This window comes from Eumetopias jubatus, unplaced genomic scaffold (genome assembly GCF_037043125.1).
Source record: "Eumetopias jubatus isolate StellerSeaLion01/CBP00866 unplaced genomic scaffold, mEumJub1_p1.0 scaffold_1, whole genome shotgun sequence".
In the NCBI taxonomy this organism is placed as follows: Eukaryota; Metazoa; Chordata; class Mammalia; order Carnivora; family Otariidae; genus Eumetopias; species Eumetopias jubatus.
Window position 1 is genome coordinate 209,732,428 of NW_028274807.1, and position 16,809 is coordinate 209,749,236.

The 16,809-nt window shown below is 55.4% G+C and overlaps 2 protein-coding genes across 3 annotated transcripts; one reads left to right on the forward strand and one right to left on the reverse strand.

The window, feature by feature from the left end:
* Window positions 1-561: 561 nt before the first annotated feature.
* GET3 (guided entry of tail-anchored proteins factor 3, ATPase) lies at window positions 562-6,383 on the reverse strand. The gene is made up of 7 exons (XM_028088978.2): window positions 6,198-6,383; window positions 5,195-5,342; window positions 2,611-2,759; window positions 2,376-2,526; window positions 1,609-1,716; window positions 1,322-1,519; window positions 562-913 (listed from the first exon to the last, which is right to left on the reverse strand). Exons 1-7 carry the CDS (start codon window positions 6,356-6,358, stop codon window positions 782-784), a joined length of 1,047 nt encoding a protein of 348 aa, XP_027944779.1. The 5' UTR covers window positions 6,359-6,383; the 3' UTR covers window positions 562-781.
* A 1,617-nt stretch (window positions 6,384-8,000) lies between these two features.
* On the forward strand, window positions 8,001-11,856 carry TRIR (telomerase RNA component interacting RNase). 2 transcript variants are annotated; one of them, XM_028088907.2, is made up of 3 exons: window positions 8,015-8,438; window positions 11,034-11,111; window positions 11,430-11,856. In XM_028088907.2, exons 1-3 carry the CDS (start codon window positions 8,085-8,087, stop codon window positions 11,535-11,537), a joined length of 540 nt encoding a protein of 179 aa, XP_027944708.1. In that variant the 5' UTR covers window positions 8,015-8,084; the 3' UTR covers window positions 11,538-11,856. The 2 variants fall into 2 exon arrangements, with proteins under 2 accessions (XP_027944711.1, XP_027944708.1); XM_028088910.2 differs by lacking the exon at window positions 11,430-11,856 and having other exon boundaries at window positions 8,001-8,415; window positions 11,034-11,110.
* Window positions 11,857-16,809: the final 4,953 nt, after the last annotated feature.

The window sequence follows — 16,809 nt, forward strand, 5'->3', positions numbered from 1 at the left end:
TCAGCGAGGCCGCTCTGGAGGCAGACAGGACTTCAGGGGCCCACCTGACCCAAGTCCTCTGCCATCCTGCCTCCTAATTAGCCCCCGTTGCAGCCCTGTGCTGGGAAGGGCTGATGCCATCCCATGGGAACAGGAATTGGGGGGTGGAGACTGTTAATCCTCAGTCTGGCAGGTCCAACCTCTGCCCAGGGCGCCCACTAATTCCCAAACCAAACAGCAGGCAGTGCTGGGCCCGCTGCCGGCCTAATCCGTTCCCCACCAGCCTAGGGATGGCCAAGGGGCCTCCCAGTTCCCACGCTCTGAACCTCAAAGGAAGTGGGCAGATGCTCCCCTTCTACTACAGGTTTTATAGCCCCAGCAGGGACACCGCTACCAGAGTTAGAAAAGCACACCCCCTTACTGAAGATACCCTCCTTCCAAAATTACCATAATAAACATACATCTCTGTTAGATCTCTGGTGTGACTTGGTCCCTCTAAATGTGCCATCTTTGTGCAGTGTACAACCTGTGCAACTGTACATAAAGGTGCTGACCCCTAACTCCTCTACATCAACATCCATGGTGATTTAAGATCATTTTATTGAGGGGCGAGAGGCAGGGAGAGGTGGGGGGCAGCTACAGCCCCCTCAGCCCCACCAGGGGGAACAGACCTCCTCCCCGCCCCCCGCCCCCCAAGTGGCTCCCCCTATACTATGGGGGGGGACTTTGTGCAAACTCTGCCCCCCCCAGGGGGGGGTGGAGGGTGGGTGTGAAATGGTAGCGACTGGGGCTGGCAGCAGTGCTACTGGGCACTGGGGGGCTTGTAGGGCTCCAAGAGGAGGGCAGAGAAGGTGTTGACCTTGTCCGCCCCCCGCACCTCGTGGGGCAGCAGCGGCAGCTTCACAATGTGGAAGTCTTCGTACAGGTCCTCCATCTGTGGCCAGGGCATAGGGCAGATGGTGGCGGTCAGGGGGGTGCAGGGCAGGGACAGAATGTGGGTCAATGGGAGGGGTCAGGTTGGGGACCTCCCAGGATCAGGGGAGAATGTGGGGCAGGGGCTTCAAATGCTGATAGGTGGGAGCGACACCAGTGAGGTCAGAGATCACCGGGCTGGACCTCCCCCTCCCTGGGGTCAGAGGTACCCAGGCCAGGCCAGCTATTGTCTTCAAGAGCCAAAATTAGGGTGAGGAGCAGGAGGTTGGGGCAGAGGATTAGAAGACAGGATGGAGTAAAAGGTCAGAGAATACAGTAAATGATCCGTGGGGCCTTGGTTGGGCTGGGCCAGGCCCCAACTCCCAGGGTCAAAGGTGTGAGGGCTGGGCAGGCAGTTGGGCATGCACACCTGGTCCAGGTACTTGGCCTGAATCTTGTGGCGGGCCTCACACATCTTGCAGGGCTTCTCAGGGTCAGGGAAGACGAGCTGGTTGACGATGATGTTGTGGGTATCGATCTTGCATTTGGCTAGCTCTTGGATCAGCCGCTCCGTCTCGTACAGGGACAGGAACTCGGCAATGCACACGCAGATGAACGTTGTCTGCTCCTGCAGGGCATGAGAGAGGACAGCGAGGGGCAAGTTCTGGCCCTGTCCCCATCCTAAGCCTCTCACCACCCGCCCGTACCATGACTCACAGGGTCCTTGAACTGTTCGCTGACGGAGCGGATGACGGGCAGCGTCTCCTCTAGCTTGGACGCCAGTTGGTCTGCGTTCATGTCCCCTAGACCCAGCATGTTGCACATCTGTGGGGAGGACGTGGGAGGCTCACAGCTTACCTGGGGTGCCTTACAGCACCCGGGCTGGGGACTGACATCTCCTGGGGTTAAAGGTCCTCAAGCAGACCACAGGGGTCAACCCAGCTTGGCCATTTCTGGGGGATTGCGGCGAGGGGGGCTTGACTTCCTGGAGCCTCAGTTTCCCCACATGTAGACCTTACCTCCAACAGTTGTTGTACTGACCACACACCACCAAGGAGAGGGTGGCGGTGGTGGTGTGCCTAAATGTGGGGGCACTGGGCTTGTCATGTTGTCATGCTAATAACCACCCATGGGACACCGGTATGGCCTCCATTTGACAGACAAGGAAGGTGAGGCCCAGGGAAGTGAAGTGACTTGCTTGAGGTCCCAGAGTCGTGCCACACCAGACTGTAAAGCATTTGAGCCCAGGCCACCTGGCTCTGGAATACGTGTTTTCAAGCTCTGGTCTGGAGCACTCCGTGGGTGGGGGCAAGGCACGATTCCTATGGAGTAGGCGGACAGTCCCCCCGACCCCCGTGGTGGAGACCCATCCCATCCAGTGGGGAACCACAGACTGAGAGGGCGTGTGTGGGAAAGGCCTCTGTCACTGCACGTCTGCACACTCTGACACGGGGAGTGCCTGGACGCCCCGGGGCCCTGCCTGCCTGGGAGATGAAGGGGCTGATCTGGTTCTTGATCTGCATGAGGCGGCCTAGGCCCCGCTCCACGATGGTGGGGAAGTTGAGCAGCCTCAGTGTGTGGCCTGTGGGCGCCGTGTCAAACACCACCACCGAGAAGTTCATGCCCTTCACCAGCCTGCAGGGGAGAGGAGGATCAGGCCTGTTTGCCCCCTTCCAGCCCAGCCCTACGCAGCACCGCCCCCCGCTGGCAGGGCCTGACCTCATGACCTCTGCGTAGCTCATGGCCTCGTCAATGCCGGGGAAGGCACTCATGGCCTCCTGCATCATCTTCTTGCCCATGCTGAGCATGTTGTCCTCCTCGAAGAACTCGTCAGGCAGTTCGGCCACGCCAAGGCTGGGGTCAATCTCCTGAGGGCCGAGGGGTCCAGATGCAGGCCGCTGCCGCCGCTGGACCTTCCCACCCAAGCTCCAGGCGAAAGAGCCCATGAAGGGCCCCGAATACCAACCTTCATCAGTTCATGGCTGGGGATACCCCCAAGGCACTTCGGGTCTCGTGCGGTCACACGAGTGGTCAAACCATTTCACAGACAGATGGAAAATTGTAAACTGTGATCAGTGCCCCAGAGGGAAGTCAGAGCCCATGGCTGGGCCCCTGCATTGGCCATTCCCCAAATGGGGCCCCGACCTCGTCCAGATCATTTCCCTAACAGGAGCCCTCCCTGACCATCCCATCTAACAATGTCGCCCCAGCTCCCCCTGCCCTGCCTTCATTTCTCCTTAACACTGAGCCCCCGCTCACATGGTTTACTCAGCACGTTTATCACCTTTATCAGCTGTCAGCACCGCGAAGCCCACAGTGAGTCAACATGTATGCAGAATCCATGAAGGGATGATTGTCCCCGGGGTGTCTGGTCTGCTCTGGACTCAGTGCCTCTCTCTCCATCCCCCTCCCATGTCACCTCTTGGTGACTTCACAGGTCCCATGGTGAAGCCCCCAACTCGCTGGCCTCAGAGGTCATTTCCCTGAGGGAGCATGCCCACCCATCACCCCCGACAGTCACACCCTTGATGGGTTACTGCCAGTAACTGGGCCACCTCTAAGCTCCCACACCTCACTCTCTGACCTGGGCGTCCTTGCCTCCTACCTCTTTGGACCATCTCGTCCCCACACCCCTGCCCCATTGTTCATTGTCAGTGTCCCTTGTGGCCGGCACCCTTATCCAGCCTGGGCTCCAGAGGGTGCCTCTGCAAACACTCCCTTTTCCCCAGGTTGGCAACATCCTCACTCTGGTTATTCCCAGCTCTCTGGTATGGCTGCACTGAGGTGAACAACTGGGGAACACACTTGACGAATAATTCCCACGTCGCTCCCCATTCCTGAACACAACTCTCCAACAGGCACTCAAGCCAGACACACCCTCGGGAGTTTCTTCTTTCTCCTCAAACCCCATCCATCCCATTCAACCCCTGCTCTCTGCTGAGACCAGTGCTGTGTCCGATTAGAAAAAGAAGCCACTGGCTGCCAACACCCTCATCTCCTCCCAGGAAATGTCCCCATGTCCACCCCACCCCCCTGCCCTGCCTTGCCCTGCTTCCATGTCCTGGGTCTGTGAGCTGAATGGAGCTCGCACCCACCTACCTACCTGAGGACCGTCCTCTGCCAGCATCCTTGCTCCCTCCCACAGCATCACTTGTCCCTCCCTGTTGGAGCGTTTACATCAGCAAACAAACATGCTCTGGCATCTCCTTTCTCTCCCTGCCCCCCAAAAAAGCCTCCTTAACACCACCCACCCTCAGCTTCCTCCAGCAATGGCCCTATTTCTCAACCACCTTCATGGCGATCACGGTCCCCACTCCTCAGCTCACCCACTCTGGGCTGGCTTTTGCCCCCATCCCCCATTCCCAGAGTGGTCTCTCTAGATCTGATGTGCCTGCTGAAGCCCACTATTTCTTCCCACCGAGTCCCTCTGTCCTGGAGCTCAGGAGCTCGCGATGCCTGGCTTCCTCCCACTTCACCCGTGGCTCCTTCTTGGCCTCCCTCACTGGTCCCCGCACCCCTCCCCCCAGCTGGGCCCTAAATGTTGATGTGACCTCAGTTTGTTTCTGGGCTTCTCCGTTCTCTCTCATTCTCCTCCACTCGCGCAGCTTGAAATACCATCCTTGAGACAATGACTCCCAAATCAACCCCAACCTCTTCCAAGCTCACATATCTCACATAACTAAGCCACTGTCCTTGCATCTCCACTTGGATGTCCAGTGGGCACCCTGGATTCACCGAGACCAAAATGGAATTCCTTGTTTGTCCCGTCGAAACCTGCTTCTCTCCTAGGTGCCCCCATCCCGGCTGTCGAGGGAGCCAACTAAGAGACATACTTAGTTCACTTCTTTCCCTTGCCCATTACAACCAAACATTTGTGTTGCTTTAATTCCAAAATACATTCCAAATGTGACCACTTATCCCAACATCCTGCCCCTACCTGAGTTTCTCCGCACGGCAGTCATAGGAACTTTCTGAAAAATGAATTTGGCCATGACACTGCCCGGCTTAAAATGAACAGCTTCCTATTAAACTTGGAATCAAACATAACTGCTCCCAGGGGCCTGTAAGGTCCTATGCCACGTAGCTGTGATTGACCTATGACATCTCCTTCCCTCCCCTTGTTCGCTAAACTCCGGTCACTCCGGCCTCCCTTCTGCTCTGCAAACATTCCTCATTCGTTCTCCTGTGGGTATGCTGAGGGATGATGCAGAACAGGCAGGGCATGGTAGCTGATGGTGGGTGTTCACAGAGAGGGCCTGAAGGGCCTTTGCCAGAGTGGGGAGCTGAGCCCACCTCCACTCACCATGGCGAAGAGGTTGTCATAGCCTTTGACCTTGGTGGGCACCTTGGAGAACTTCTGGTCAAATGCATCGGAGATGTTGTGGGCTGGGTCGGTGGAGATGATCAGAACACTCTCCCGCCCCTTGGACAGCTGGACCGCTAGGCTGCAGCTGGGCAAGGTAAAGGTCAAAAGGCAGGGAGTGAGGGGTCAGGCTCTGCTACCTAGGTCTGCAAAGGGGTTATATAGGGCCCAGGAGCAGGGGACCTGGATTAACAGGGGCCTTGAGACAGAATATGGGTAACTGTGGAATCAAGACTTAATCCCTGTATAGGGACCCTCTCAGACTTCACCTACCGACCCCTCTGGGTGACTACAGTGGTAAGGTTCAGCTGTCCGGGCCGGTCTGGCCTGCTTGCTGCCTGCTGCTTCTTTGTTGGCACAGAGTGGCACGGTCCAGCTGTCCAGCCAGCCTAGCTTGACCCTGTGCCCCCTCCCTAAACGCTAAACGCTAAGCTAAGGGGTCCCTTGCATCGCCTGCTAAATTCAGGATGGTTCAGTCCGCTTGTTCAGGGTAATTTGCCCCAGGGACCCCTCCCCCTCCTCCCAGCCGACTGGTCTGGTCTAATCACGTGCCTCCCCTCGCGCCTACCACCTCTACCCCCACGTGGCCAGAGAATGGCAAGGTTCACCAGACTAGGATAGCTTGCCCCTCCCCCCTACTCCGAGCTCACTCCGGTACCGTCCAGCATATTGGGACACTTAAGTGCTCTCCTGCGTCCCGTGCGCTGGGTTCAATATGGTTCTACCCTTGAACCCCAACGGGGGCGGTCCAAAACAGAGGGTTCCAGGCCTGCATTCAGGCACTACCTTCCATTTGCCCCAGGTAACTTCCGGGAGTACTATCCGGAAGACCCCGGCCCAGCCCCTTTGCTCGGCTTTGGGGTGGAAGAGCCAGTCCCGAACCTCCCCTTCGCCCAGTGGTACATCCCACCCGTCTTCCCGGCCCCCGCCGCAGCTTCCTTACCTGCAGGTGGTCTTGCCAACGCCACCCTTGCCCCCGACGAAGATCCACTTAAGGCTGCGCTGCTCGATGATGTTGCTAAGCGTGGGCTCCAGCGGCTCCACATCAGGCGCATCCTCGAACTCCTCTGCCTCAACCCCCCACCCGGCCACCCCTGCCGCCATCTTGGAACCGGCTCACGTGATCAAGCGGAGCGCACCACGAAAAGAACTTACAGGGGAAATTGCCTAGCACATACCCATCAAGCCTAGGAGCCTGAATTACTTTCCTCATGGCCTGATTTTTAGGAGATAATAGAAACTATATTTCCAAGGTCTTTCGCTTCTAGGGTTCACTTAGTCGCCCTCTTGTCCAAGTTTTTTCAAAGACTCCCCCTGCTGAATTAACATATTGGTACTTTTCAGACTACGCCCCTTCTCTGATTGGCTCTCAAGTCTCTCAGCTCTCCTTTCATTGGCTACATTTTTTCTCACTTTCACCAATCATTCTCACCTCCCGGTAGCCGCCAACCTCTCCTTAGCAACCAGCCAAACACCCAGTCCATGCCCTTTCCACGAAGTTAGATCCGAGGTCCGCCCTGGCCTGACTCCATAGGTTCAACTTCTTGTGGATCATTTGTCCTTATTCTCCAAACTGGGTCCCAACATCGCCTCAGGTCCGTCTCCTCTGCTATCCAGTTGGCTGTGAGCCACCCGGCTCTTGACGCAAACCAATCAGAGACGAACCGATTAGTTGGCTGAAGACAGGTCCCTGGACTGCATGTGGATTAGAGGGAGAACAACTCCAGATGTGGGCAAGGTCCGCCGACCTTCGTCCAGTGCGCCCTGAGCCCCATGCTGGGCAGGCCAGGGCAGGGACCACACCTACAACTGTGGTCCTCGTCATAGAAGGGACCCTATTCCCGGAAACCTTCTTGCACTTTGCTTCCTGTTCGAGGGGAGACCCTAGCGAATTCCCTGTTTGAATCTCTGTCCTGGGCAGGAATACAAGCTGAGTGCCAGGCCTTTGGCGAACACTCTTAACCTTAGATAGACTATAGCCTAAAAATACGCGCGACTTCATTTGAGTATTCCAGCCCATAACACCCTTATTCTCAGTGGGGACCCCAACTTCACGGAGCCAGCTGTATTTGAGCTCCATCCCAGAGACAGGTACCCAACCAAACCAGAGATATCCCCATTTCTAGTCGGGAGGGTGTGTGTGTGTGTGTGTGTGTGTGTGTGTGTGTGTGTGTGTGTGTGTGTGTGTGTGTGTGTGTGTGTGTGTGTGTGTGTGTGTGTGTGTGTGTGTGTGTGTGTGTGTGTGTGTGTGTGTGTGTGTGTGTGTCTAGGCTAGATATCTGCCCTCTAGACTGTGTGTGTGTGTGTGTGTGTCTAGGCTAGATATCTGCCCTCTAGACTGTGTGTGTGTGTGTGTGTGTGTGTGTGTGTGTGTGTCTAGGCTAGATATCTGCCCTCTAGACCGAGTTCGGGACCTCGGTTTCGAGGTGTCAGTTGAACACCCAGTCTCAGACGGGGTCCTTTCCCGCAGAGTATCCCTGGTACCGGAAGGGGACCCTAGCCCCGGAAAGGTAATGTGCCCCCAGTTTCAAGTGGGAACCTCACTCCGTAGAGCCAGCTACAGCCCCAGTCCCAGACAATGGTTCCAGTCCCGGGGAAACCGCCCAAATCTAGCTGGATTATAAAAAATCCGCGTGGCTGGCGGGGCGGGCCCGTGGCGTCAGGTCTTACCCCTTATTCGCCCCGCCCCTTCTACTCCGCCCCTACTGCGGACGCTTGAGGGCCAGATCGCTCTTCCCGGCATGCATTGCCCGGGACGGGGCAAGTCGGGCGCCAAGCGCCGGGCCGGAGCCGCCTTCCCGGAGTCCTTTGCGCGGCACCTGGCGACAAAATGGCTGCCCGAGGGAGACGGGCGGAGCCTCCGGGCCGGGAGGCGCCGGGCCCCGCGGGCGGCGGCGCTGTCGGGAGCCGATGGGCTGAGTCGGGGCCCGGGACGTCGCCCGAGAGCGGGGACGAGGAAGCGTCGGGCGCGGGTTCTAGCCCGGTGTCGGGCGGTGTGAACTTGTTCGCCAACGACGGCAGCTTCCTGGAGCTGTTCAAGCGGAAGATGGAGGAGGAGCAGCGGCAGCGGCAGGAGGAGCCGCCCCCGGGCCCGCCGCGACCCGACCAGCCTGCCGCCGCCGCCGCCGCCGCGGGCCCTGGGGATCTGAAGAGGAAGGGCGGCCCGGGCCCCACGCTCAGCTTCGTAAGGAGCCGCGGGGGTGGGGGCGGGCGCCGGGGCCTGCCTTGGCAGAGGGAATCGGGGCCCGAGAAAGGGAATCGGGATCCAGGTCCACCCTCCGGCCCCGATGAGGGGGCCGTCCGGTCGCCCGCTGAGGATCCGGAACCTGGATTCTCGACGAGAGGTTTGGGGGCGGGGGTGGGGACCCCCGGAGCCCGCCCGCGGGGACCGGGAGCCAGGAGAATGGCATTCGCAACAGTGCTCCGGGGATGGGGAAATCAGGATGCCGGGATTCCTATTTGAGTGGTACTTAAACTTGGATACTGGGACCATCTCCCACTATGGGGAAGAGGGGCAAATTCAAATCCGGAATCTGAGCTGTGTGGATTAGAGACTCAGTGCTTACTGTGTGACCTTAGGAAATTTGTTGTGTTTCCCTGAGTCTCGTTTGTCCAGTGTCCATTTATTGAGCACCATACCTTATGCTGAGCATTGTGCTGGGTGCTGGATGTGCCGTGTTCAACATGACAAGATCGTTTTCCCGGAGTGTCTGGGCTGGCCTACCCTCAATTTTCCCATTTGCAAAAATGGTTACCATCGCATCTTGTGATGTGATGAGGGTTCTGTGAGGCCATCCCGGAGGTTAGTACAGGGTTTGTCTTAAACGAAGGGCTAAACCACCAGTGGTTTTTAGTTGGGAATGAACAATCTCCCCCTCCCCCAAGTCCCCTCAATTTGGCAGTCTGGAGAAATTTTTGATTGTCAGAATTGGGGGAGCGGTGCTGTTGACATATCTGAGTAAAGACTAGAGATGCTGCTCAACATCCTACAATGCACAGGATAGCTCCCCCCACCCCGCAAAAATGATGCAGCTCAAAATGTCACTAGTGTGAGGTCAAGAAACTCTAGGCTAAATAAATGGCAACTATATTGATGGTCAACTCTGAGCCTGCTTTGTTTCTGGTATTGAGATCAAGTCCCTGGAGGCCCCTGGCTGGCTCAGTCGGTAGAACACACGACTCTTGATCTCAGGGTCTAGAGTTCAAGACCCACGTTGGGTGTACAGCCTATTAAAAAAAAAAAAAACAACAAACTTTTTTTTTTAAGATTTTATTTATTAGAGAGAGAGAAGGAGAGAGAGAGCATGAGAGGGGGGAGGGTCTGAGGGAGAAGCAGACTCCCTGCCGAGCAGGGAGCCCGATGCGGGATTCGATCCCGGGACTCCAGGATCATGACCTGAGCCGAAGGCAGTCAATTAACCAACTGAGCCACCCAGGCGCCCCAAAAAAGACGTACTTAAAAGTTTTTTAATAACCAAGAAAGAAAGAAAGAGGGGAAAAAAAAGAAAAAGAAAAAGAAGTAGCTAATTCACAGCCCAAGTATTAATTTGTTCAGGGATTAAGTCCCTGTGGTGTGGAGAAAAGTGTTGACTTGAGAGTAGCAGACTGGAGGTCAAGTCTTAGCTCCAACAATGTGATTTTGGGCAAGTGATTTAACCTCTCCAAGCCTCATTTTCTTCATTTGTTAAAAGTGAGTGGGGATAGGGGCGCCTGGGTGGCTCAGTTGGTTAAGCGACTGCCTTCGGCTCAGGTCATGATCCTGGAGTCCCGGGATCAAGTCCCACATCGGGCTCCCTGCTCCGCGGGAAGCCTGCTTCTCCCTCTCCCACTCCCCCTGCTTGCGTTCCCTCTCTCGCTGTCTCTCTCTGTCAAATAAATAAATAAAATGTTTAAAAAAAAAAAAAAAGTGAGTGGGGATAAACCCAGCAGCACGGGTTACTTGATGCTGGCTGAGGGGTAGAGATGGGAGGATGTCTGTAAAGCCTGTTGCTGCCCGTGGACACAGAAAGTGCCCAGTGGGAGAAGTTGGAGGACCAGGATGAGGTCTAGAGTGAGACTTCTTTTGGAGGAAGGGAGAGTGTCAGGATTCTAGGTTCCTGGCTTGGTGTAAGAACCAGAGGTGGAGGCCGAGTGACCGTTTGTGAGTGGGAGTAGCAGTAGTTGTCACTGCCTTTTTCACATTTCTTCATCGAGGGGCACCTTAAAGAGGCCAGGTTAGGTGCAGGGGACACAGTGTCCTTTGTTGGATAAGGATGCTGCTCTGTGACGTGGACCCATCTGACCCTGAATCCAGTTCCATTGCTTGCTGTCAACCAAGGGTAGGCTCTCTTCTTTCTCAAAGGTGTTCCCTCATCTATGAAATGGGAATGGTTGTAACCTTCCTCTTAGAGCAGCTGTGAAAGTGAAGGATGATACATCAAAGTACTTGGCACAGAGCTTAGCATACAGTGAGTGCTCAGTAAAGGGAGCTGTTGCTGCCTGTATGGTCCCTGCTAGGGGAGAGTGAGGACAGCCTGTCCCCACTGATGTGGGGGTTCTTCTTGCTTTTGGGGAGGGCAGCCCAGGGGCCCACGACTGCCAGGGCATCATGGGCCCAGGGCAGGCGCTAAGAATCGCGTGTGCTCCTCTCTGATTGCTGCGCAGGTCGGCCGGCTGGCGGAGCTGGGCGCGGCGTCGGGACGGGCCACCGGGCCGGGCTAGGAAGGTGTAGTGGGCCTCAGCGCCGCCAAGGCCGGGCCCGGCTCCTGTAACCGTTGCAGTCTTCTGTCCCTTCACCCAGGTGGGCAAGCGCAGAGGCGGAAACAAACTAGCCCTCAAGACGGGAATAGTAGCCAAGAAGCAGAAGACGGAGGATGAGGTGAGCAGGCTGGGTGAGGGGGTCCACCCGCGGTGCCTTTCCCTTCCAGCCTCAGTGTCTGGCTGCTGAGCCCTTTCCCTTCTGTCCAGCCCCCGGGGCCTTGGATGTGGGAGCTGGGTGGGGGAGGAGGGCTTTCAGCAGTTTCCCCAGATAAATTGAGTCTGCACATCTTTACTTCAAACCCAGGACCTTAAGGGTGACATGGGTTGGGGGTGTGTGTGTGTGGGGGGGTGTCAGCTGTCTCAGGACAGTCCTGACCCCAGTTCCTGGCCTCCTTGGTATCCCCTTGCAACCCCTGTGTGCCCCCCCCCCCCACAGGTATTAACAAGTAAAGGTGACGCGTGGGCCAAGTACATGGCAGAGGTGAAAAAGTACAAAGCCCATCAGTGTGGTGATGATGATAAGACTCGGCCCCTGGTGAAATGACCCCCTTCCCCCGCCTGCCTACGGCCTGGGACTCTCTGCGATGTACATAACTATTTAATGCAGCGGCAGCGGCGGCAGCCTTTACCCCCCAAGGACTTCTACACAGAAGGAAATCGAGATGCTTCCCGCAGCCGCGGACGATTCTCCAGGACTCTTTTTTACCTTGAGCACTTGCCTCCTGAGACTTATAGAACAGTGGTTTACTGTCCCCTCTCCTCCCACCTCCTTGCTCTCTCTGGCTCTTTCTGTCTTCCTCCCCCACCCCCACCCCCTCTTAGCCATCACTTCTGGGAAGTAAAGAACTTGACTTAGTGCCGGAGCGGTGTGCTTGGTTTGCCTTCTTTGTTCTCCACCCTAAGCACTCCCCTCCCCCCATTGCCTGGTTCTATACCTGGTCCTGGGTCTGGCATGGTGAGGGAGTTATTTGGGGGCGTGGGGAGGACAGGGGTGCATCCCCTCCTGTTGGCCTGGACTCTCCTCAGGACCGATTTCCCCCTACCCCTGACAGAGCCCCAGTGTTGCTGCTCATGTTCAGTGTCCCATCACAGCCCCATTTGGCTGGGCCAGAGCTGTCAGTTTGTTCATTCAGCTGACACTTGATGAGTGCCCGCTGGGTGCCTATGCTGTCCTGGGCCTCGGGGCCGTAACAGTGAACAGAACAGACCATGGACACTCCCTGCCCTTCTGGAAAGAAACAGACAAAAAGGGGAAGCCATTTTGGGAGGTGACTGGGAAAAAGTACAGGGGGAAGGTGTCTATTTCCCTTGACATCTGGTCTGAGTCCTTAGGGAGGTGAGGAAGCAGGTGGAGGGAACAGCCAGTGTAAAAACAGGTGGGAGAACATGTGGCCTTTGTGGGGAGCTTCGAGGTGGCCCACGTGACTGGACCTGAAGAGTGAGGACGGTGTGTGGATTATATACACAGCCTTGTATGCTAGGGTCAGGATTTGGGACTTCATTCTTGGTGAGAGGAAGCCTTGGTCCTGGGGGTGGGGGGCAGTATGAGCTAAGGAGCAATAGGTTATATGTTACCTATCTTGACAGGCCCCCTCTGGCTCCTGGGGCAGAACCTGGAGATGAGGCTGGGCCATGATTGGGGGAGGGGAGGTGGCGGAGTGTTGGCCGTCGAGGTGAGGAGGGCTGGGATCTGGATTCCTGTGGGGCTGCTTTGTCCTGCCAGCTACTTGCAGCCCCTCCAGTGAGGCTGGGTTGACCCCATCCTTATGTATATATGATCAGAAGGAGCACAAAAAGCACAAACTACCTTGCAGAACATGATTGTTGACATGTTGGGACAGGGTGTCCTAAAGGAAGCCTGACTTCCCGAGTGCCCCGTTAGTGCTCGTTGTCCTTCCGGGCCTTCTGGAAACTGCCTGGCTGGCTGTTCCCCACTGAGCCCACAATGTTTTAAGAGGCCCTTGCCTCCCAAACCTCCCTTCTCCAAACCTGCTAGACCTGGAGCAGCATCTGGGTCCCCCAGGCATGGGCCCACCTCCCAGGCCTTCCCATGCAGGAATGCCAAGCAGCTCGGCACCCCTGCCTGTCCCAGATTCAGACTCCCATCCCCCTCCATCGGGAGGATCATAGCTCCCAGACTCAGGCTCCCATCCCCCTCCATTGGGAGGATCATGGCCGTCACCTGGTGCCTGGGACCTGTGTAGGAAGAGGGACGAGGGCTGAGGTAGGATAGTATCCAACTGGCCTCAGACTACCAGATCCAGCCTGTGGGGAACTGGGTGGGCATTCCAAATACTGAGCACCAAAACAGGCAAAACTTGTTCTGGTGCGACTAACATTCTAGTTGAGGAAACAAACAGGAAACGAAATAGAATATAGAACACATCAGACGGTTATACATTCTATGGGGGGAAAAATTATGAAAGGGGAACCAAGATTGGTAGGAGAGATGGCAATTTTAAGTTTGTCAGGAATGGCCTCCCTGAGAAGGTAACCTTTGTCCAAAGTTCTGAAAGCAGTAAAGATGCTCCTTGGAGGTGTTTAAGGCCAAAGAAACAGGAAATACAAAGACCCTGAGCTGAAAGCTGGCTCGGCTTTTCAAAAGAGAAAAGGACAAGCAGGCTTTGGAACCCAACTGCCCCTCTCATTTCTGGCTAACACACTGAGGCTTGTCTGATTTATTTTCCACATTGGCTCAAAGGTCTCTCCCTCCTGCTTTGGGGATGGTGAGCTGGCCCAGGTGTAACTTTAGCCTTGGGGATGTAGTGTTGGGGGAGGGGACATAGGCAGCCAATGATGCCACCCTTACCTCCTTCCTCAAAGGCACCAGGAGCCGCTGGATCTTTAAAAAGAAACACAAGTGGGAGAAGTAGGTCGCCCCTGCAGCAGCTCAGCCTCTTTTCTGGAGTGTCAGGAGGCAGGAGGAGCTGATGGAGTCCCAGCATCCCCCTTCACTGCATTTGCCAGTCCTGACCTCGGGAAAGTCTGAAGGGGGAGGAGAATCAAATTCAGGGTTTGGTGAGTCACACAGCCATGGCTTCAAACCATTCTGGTGCCTGTTAGTTGTGTGATCTTGGGTAAGTCACTTAGCCTTTCTGTGTTTCAAGTTCTTCATGTCTAAAACAGGGGTAAGGGTGCCTGGGTGGCTCATTCGGTTGTGTCTGTCTTCAGCTCAGGTCATGATCCCAGGGTCCTGGGATGGAGCCCTGCATCAGGCTCTCTGCTCAGTAGGGAGTCTGCTTCTCCCTCTCCCTCTTCCTGTGTGTGGTCGTGTGCTCTCTCTCTCTCTCTCTCTCTCCCCCTCCCTCCTTCTCAAATAAATAATAGGGGTAGAATACAGAAGCATCTCCACAGTCAAGTTCTAAAGTAAGGGCAATATTTAAGTCAGTGTTAACCCTGACATTATTTAAAACAGCTGTCATTGTTTCTCTGGGTGAAGCAATTGGTTTGGGTTGGGGGACGTGTTTGAGAAATGGTGACCTTTAAACACAGATGCCCTGTGAAGAGATGCTCAGATAGGGAGACTGTTGTAGACGGAGAGGCCTTTGTCTCCCATCTCAGATTCACGGTTGGGCGCTAGCTCCTTGAATTTCTTTTTTGCCCTGAGCGCTTCTAGTTGGGAGTAAGTTTGCTGTGTACAGGGCTGTTGTGAGAATTACATTTGGAAACTGCCTGACAGGGAGTAAAGTAGTTGCTTAAGAAATAGTGATATATGGGCGCCTGGGTGGCTCAGATGGTTAAGCGTCTGCCTTCGGCTCAGATCATGATCCCAGAATCCTGGGATCGAGTCCCGCATCGGGCTCCTTGCTCAGCAGGAGTCTGCTTCTCCCTCTCCCTCTGCCTCTCCCCCTGCTTGTTCTCTCTCTGTCTCTCTCGTAAATGAATAAATAAAATCTTAAAAAAAAAAAAAAGAAATAGGGATATGAAGTGCCTGGCTGTCTCAGTCAGTTGATCTTAGGACCCTGAGTTCAAGCCTCACATTGGGCATGGAGCCTACTTAAAAAAAAAAAAAGTAAAGTAAAGTGAAAGAAATGGGGGGAAAAGCCTGGATTCAGAACTCAAATCCACTAGCTGGGGGTAGGAAGAAAGACTTCCGTGATCACAGGAGGGCCAATACCCTGGACCACAAAAACAGCAGGGGTCACTTTATTCGGCCTGACTCTCCTCTCCCCTGAGGCTTGCGCAGAATCACTGGAAACTTGACATATTAATAGGAGAGGGTGAGCATTAAATTCTCTCGCGCATCTCCAGCTTTCTTCCCATCTGATCCTTATCTGGGGCAACTCCCAACCCTGAGCAGAAAACTCCTACTGTTAGCACACCTCCCGAAACTTCCAGTCCCAGTCCCTCAATATCACTCTTCCTTCCGCTCAACGCCCACCTCCGGGGGGGGGGTCTCCTGACCACCGGGTTTTGAGTCACAGCCAGAATCCTTAAGCGCGGCGACGCGGGCGCGCGGTGAGACGGGATTTGTAGTTCTCGCGCCTCAGCGTATGCGAGGGAAGGCCATTGCGCATGCGTAGGCAGCAGCTTTCTGCACGTGTCTCTCCAGCCCGGTTTCGGTCCGCAAAGGAGGAAAACCCGACTGCTCCTTTAGGGAGTCTCGGAGTGGCGTTAAGCACCAGCCGACCCTTTTCAAGTCTGGAAGTCCCCAGTGCTGGCTGGCAGGAGAGGTCTTAGGTACTTGTTTTTCATGAATGAACGGAGGGGGACTGACTTTGCTAACGGGAAGTCGGCTGAGAAACCTATCCCCTTCCTCCAGGCTGGAGCAAAAATTGACCTACCACTCCTGGAGCCAAAAAGTCCCTCAAGACAGGGCTGGGTTGTCCTTGGGGATCAGAGGCCTAGTTGATTAAATTCAGTAAATATTGGCTTAGGGCGTGGCTGAATACAGTGAGTGGACGGCCTTGAGCCTCTCCCGGTAAAAGCCAAGTTTTTAAAGAATGATTTGCCGCAGGCCTGGTAATGCTTAACTTGATGATCTCTCACCCAGCAACCTATTCTTATACCCATTTTACTAGCGGGGAAACTTAAGACTCTCAAGTGGCGGGAGGTTGCCCGTCTGTTTATCAGCCTGGCCAGGAAGGGGGAAACCGAGGCCCCAGGGTCTCCAGCTTCTCCCTCGTCTGCTGCTCCACTCTTAAAAGAGGTGCCCTACTTTATCCTCAGATGGCGCAAGGATTATGAAGATGTCTTTCATCATGTCCCTGCCCTTGCCTAATTTTCCTGGGTTGTTTCACCTCATTCAGCTCCAGGTAGGGAAAGAGATTAGGCCTTTCGCTTCAGCGTTTATTCATTTCGTTTAGAATTTTATATCCTTGTGGGTTTTTCTCATATCCTTGTAAAAAGTATCAAACAGTACTGGAAAATAACACAAAATGTGGCAGAGGCTTGTGCAGGAACGCAACCTATCTTAGGCACCCCCTTTGTCTGGCTTAGTCCTTCCTTTGTCTCTGGGGTCTAAAATTCACGCTAGGCTCAGTCCCCTCCGATCTTTCCTTGAGGACACCTACTGTTCTCGTCTCAGGCACCTTCTGGATGCGTGTGGCGGGGGGAGGCCCAGTTTTATTCGTAGAGAAGGGGGTGAAAGGCACAACTGGCTGTGGCCGAGAAGTTCACGGGTCCACCACATACCAAAAGTCCCCACGCGCCACCAAACTCAGCTCCCAGCAAAGAGCTGCTGTCAGGCCTGCGTGAGAGACGCTGAGAAAACGAGATACTGGGAAGACCGAACGGCCAGAGGGGCCAGGCGAGCCGCCTACACTTCGGTCACGTGACCAGGTCTCGGCGGGGCCTCGGTCTCCCCGGTGCCGTTC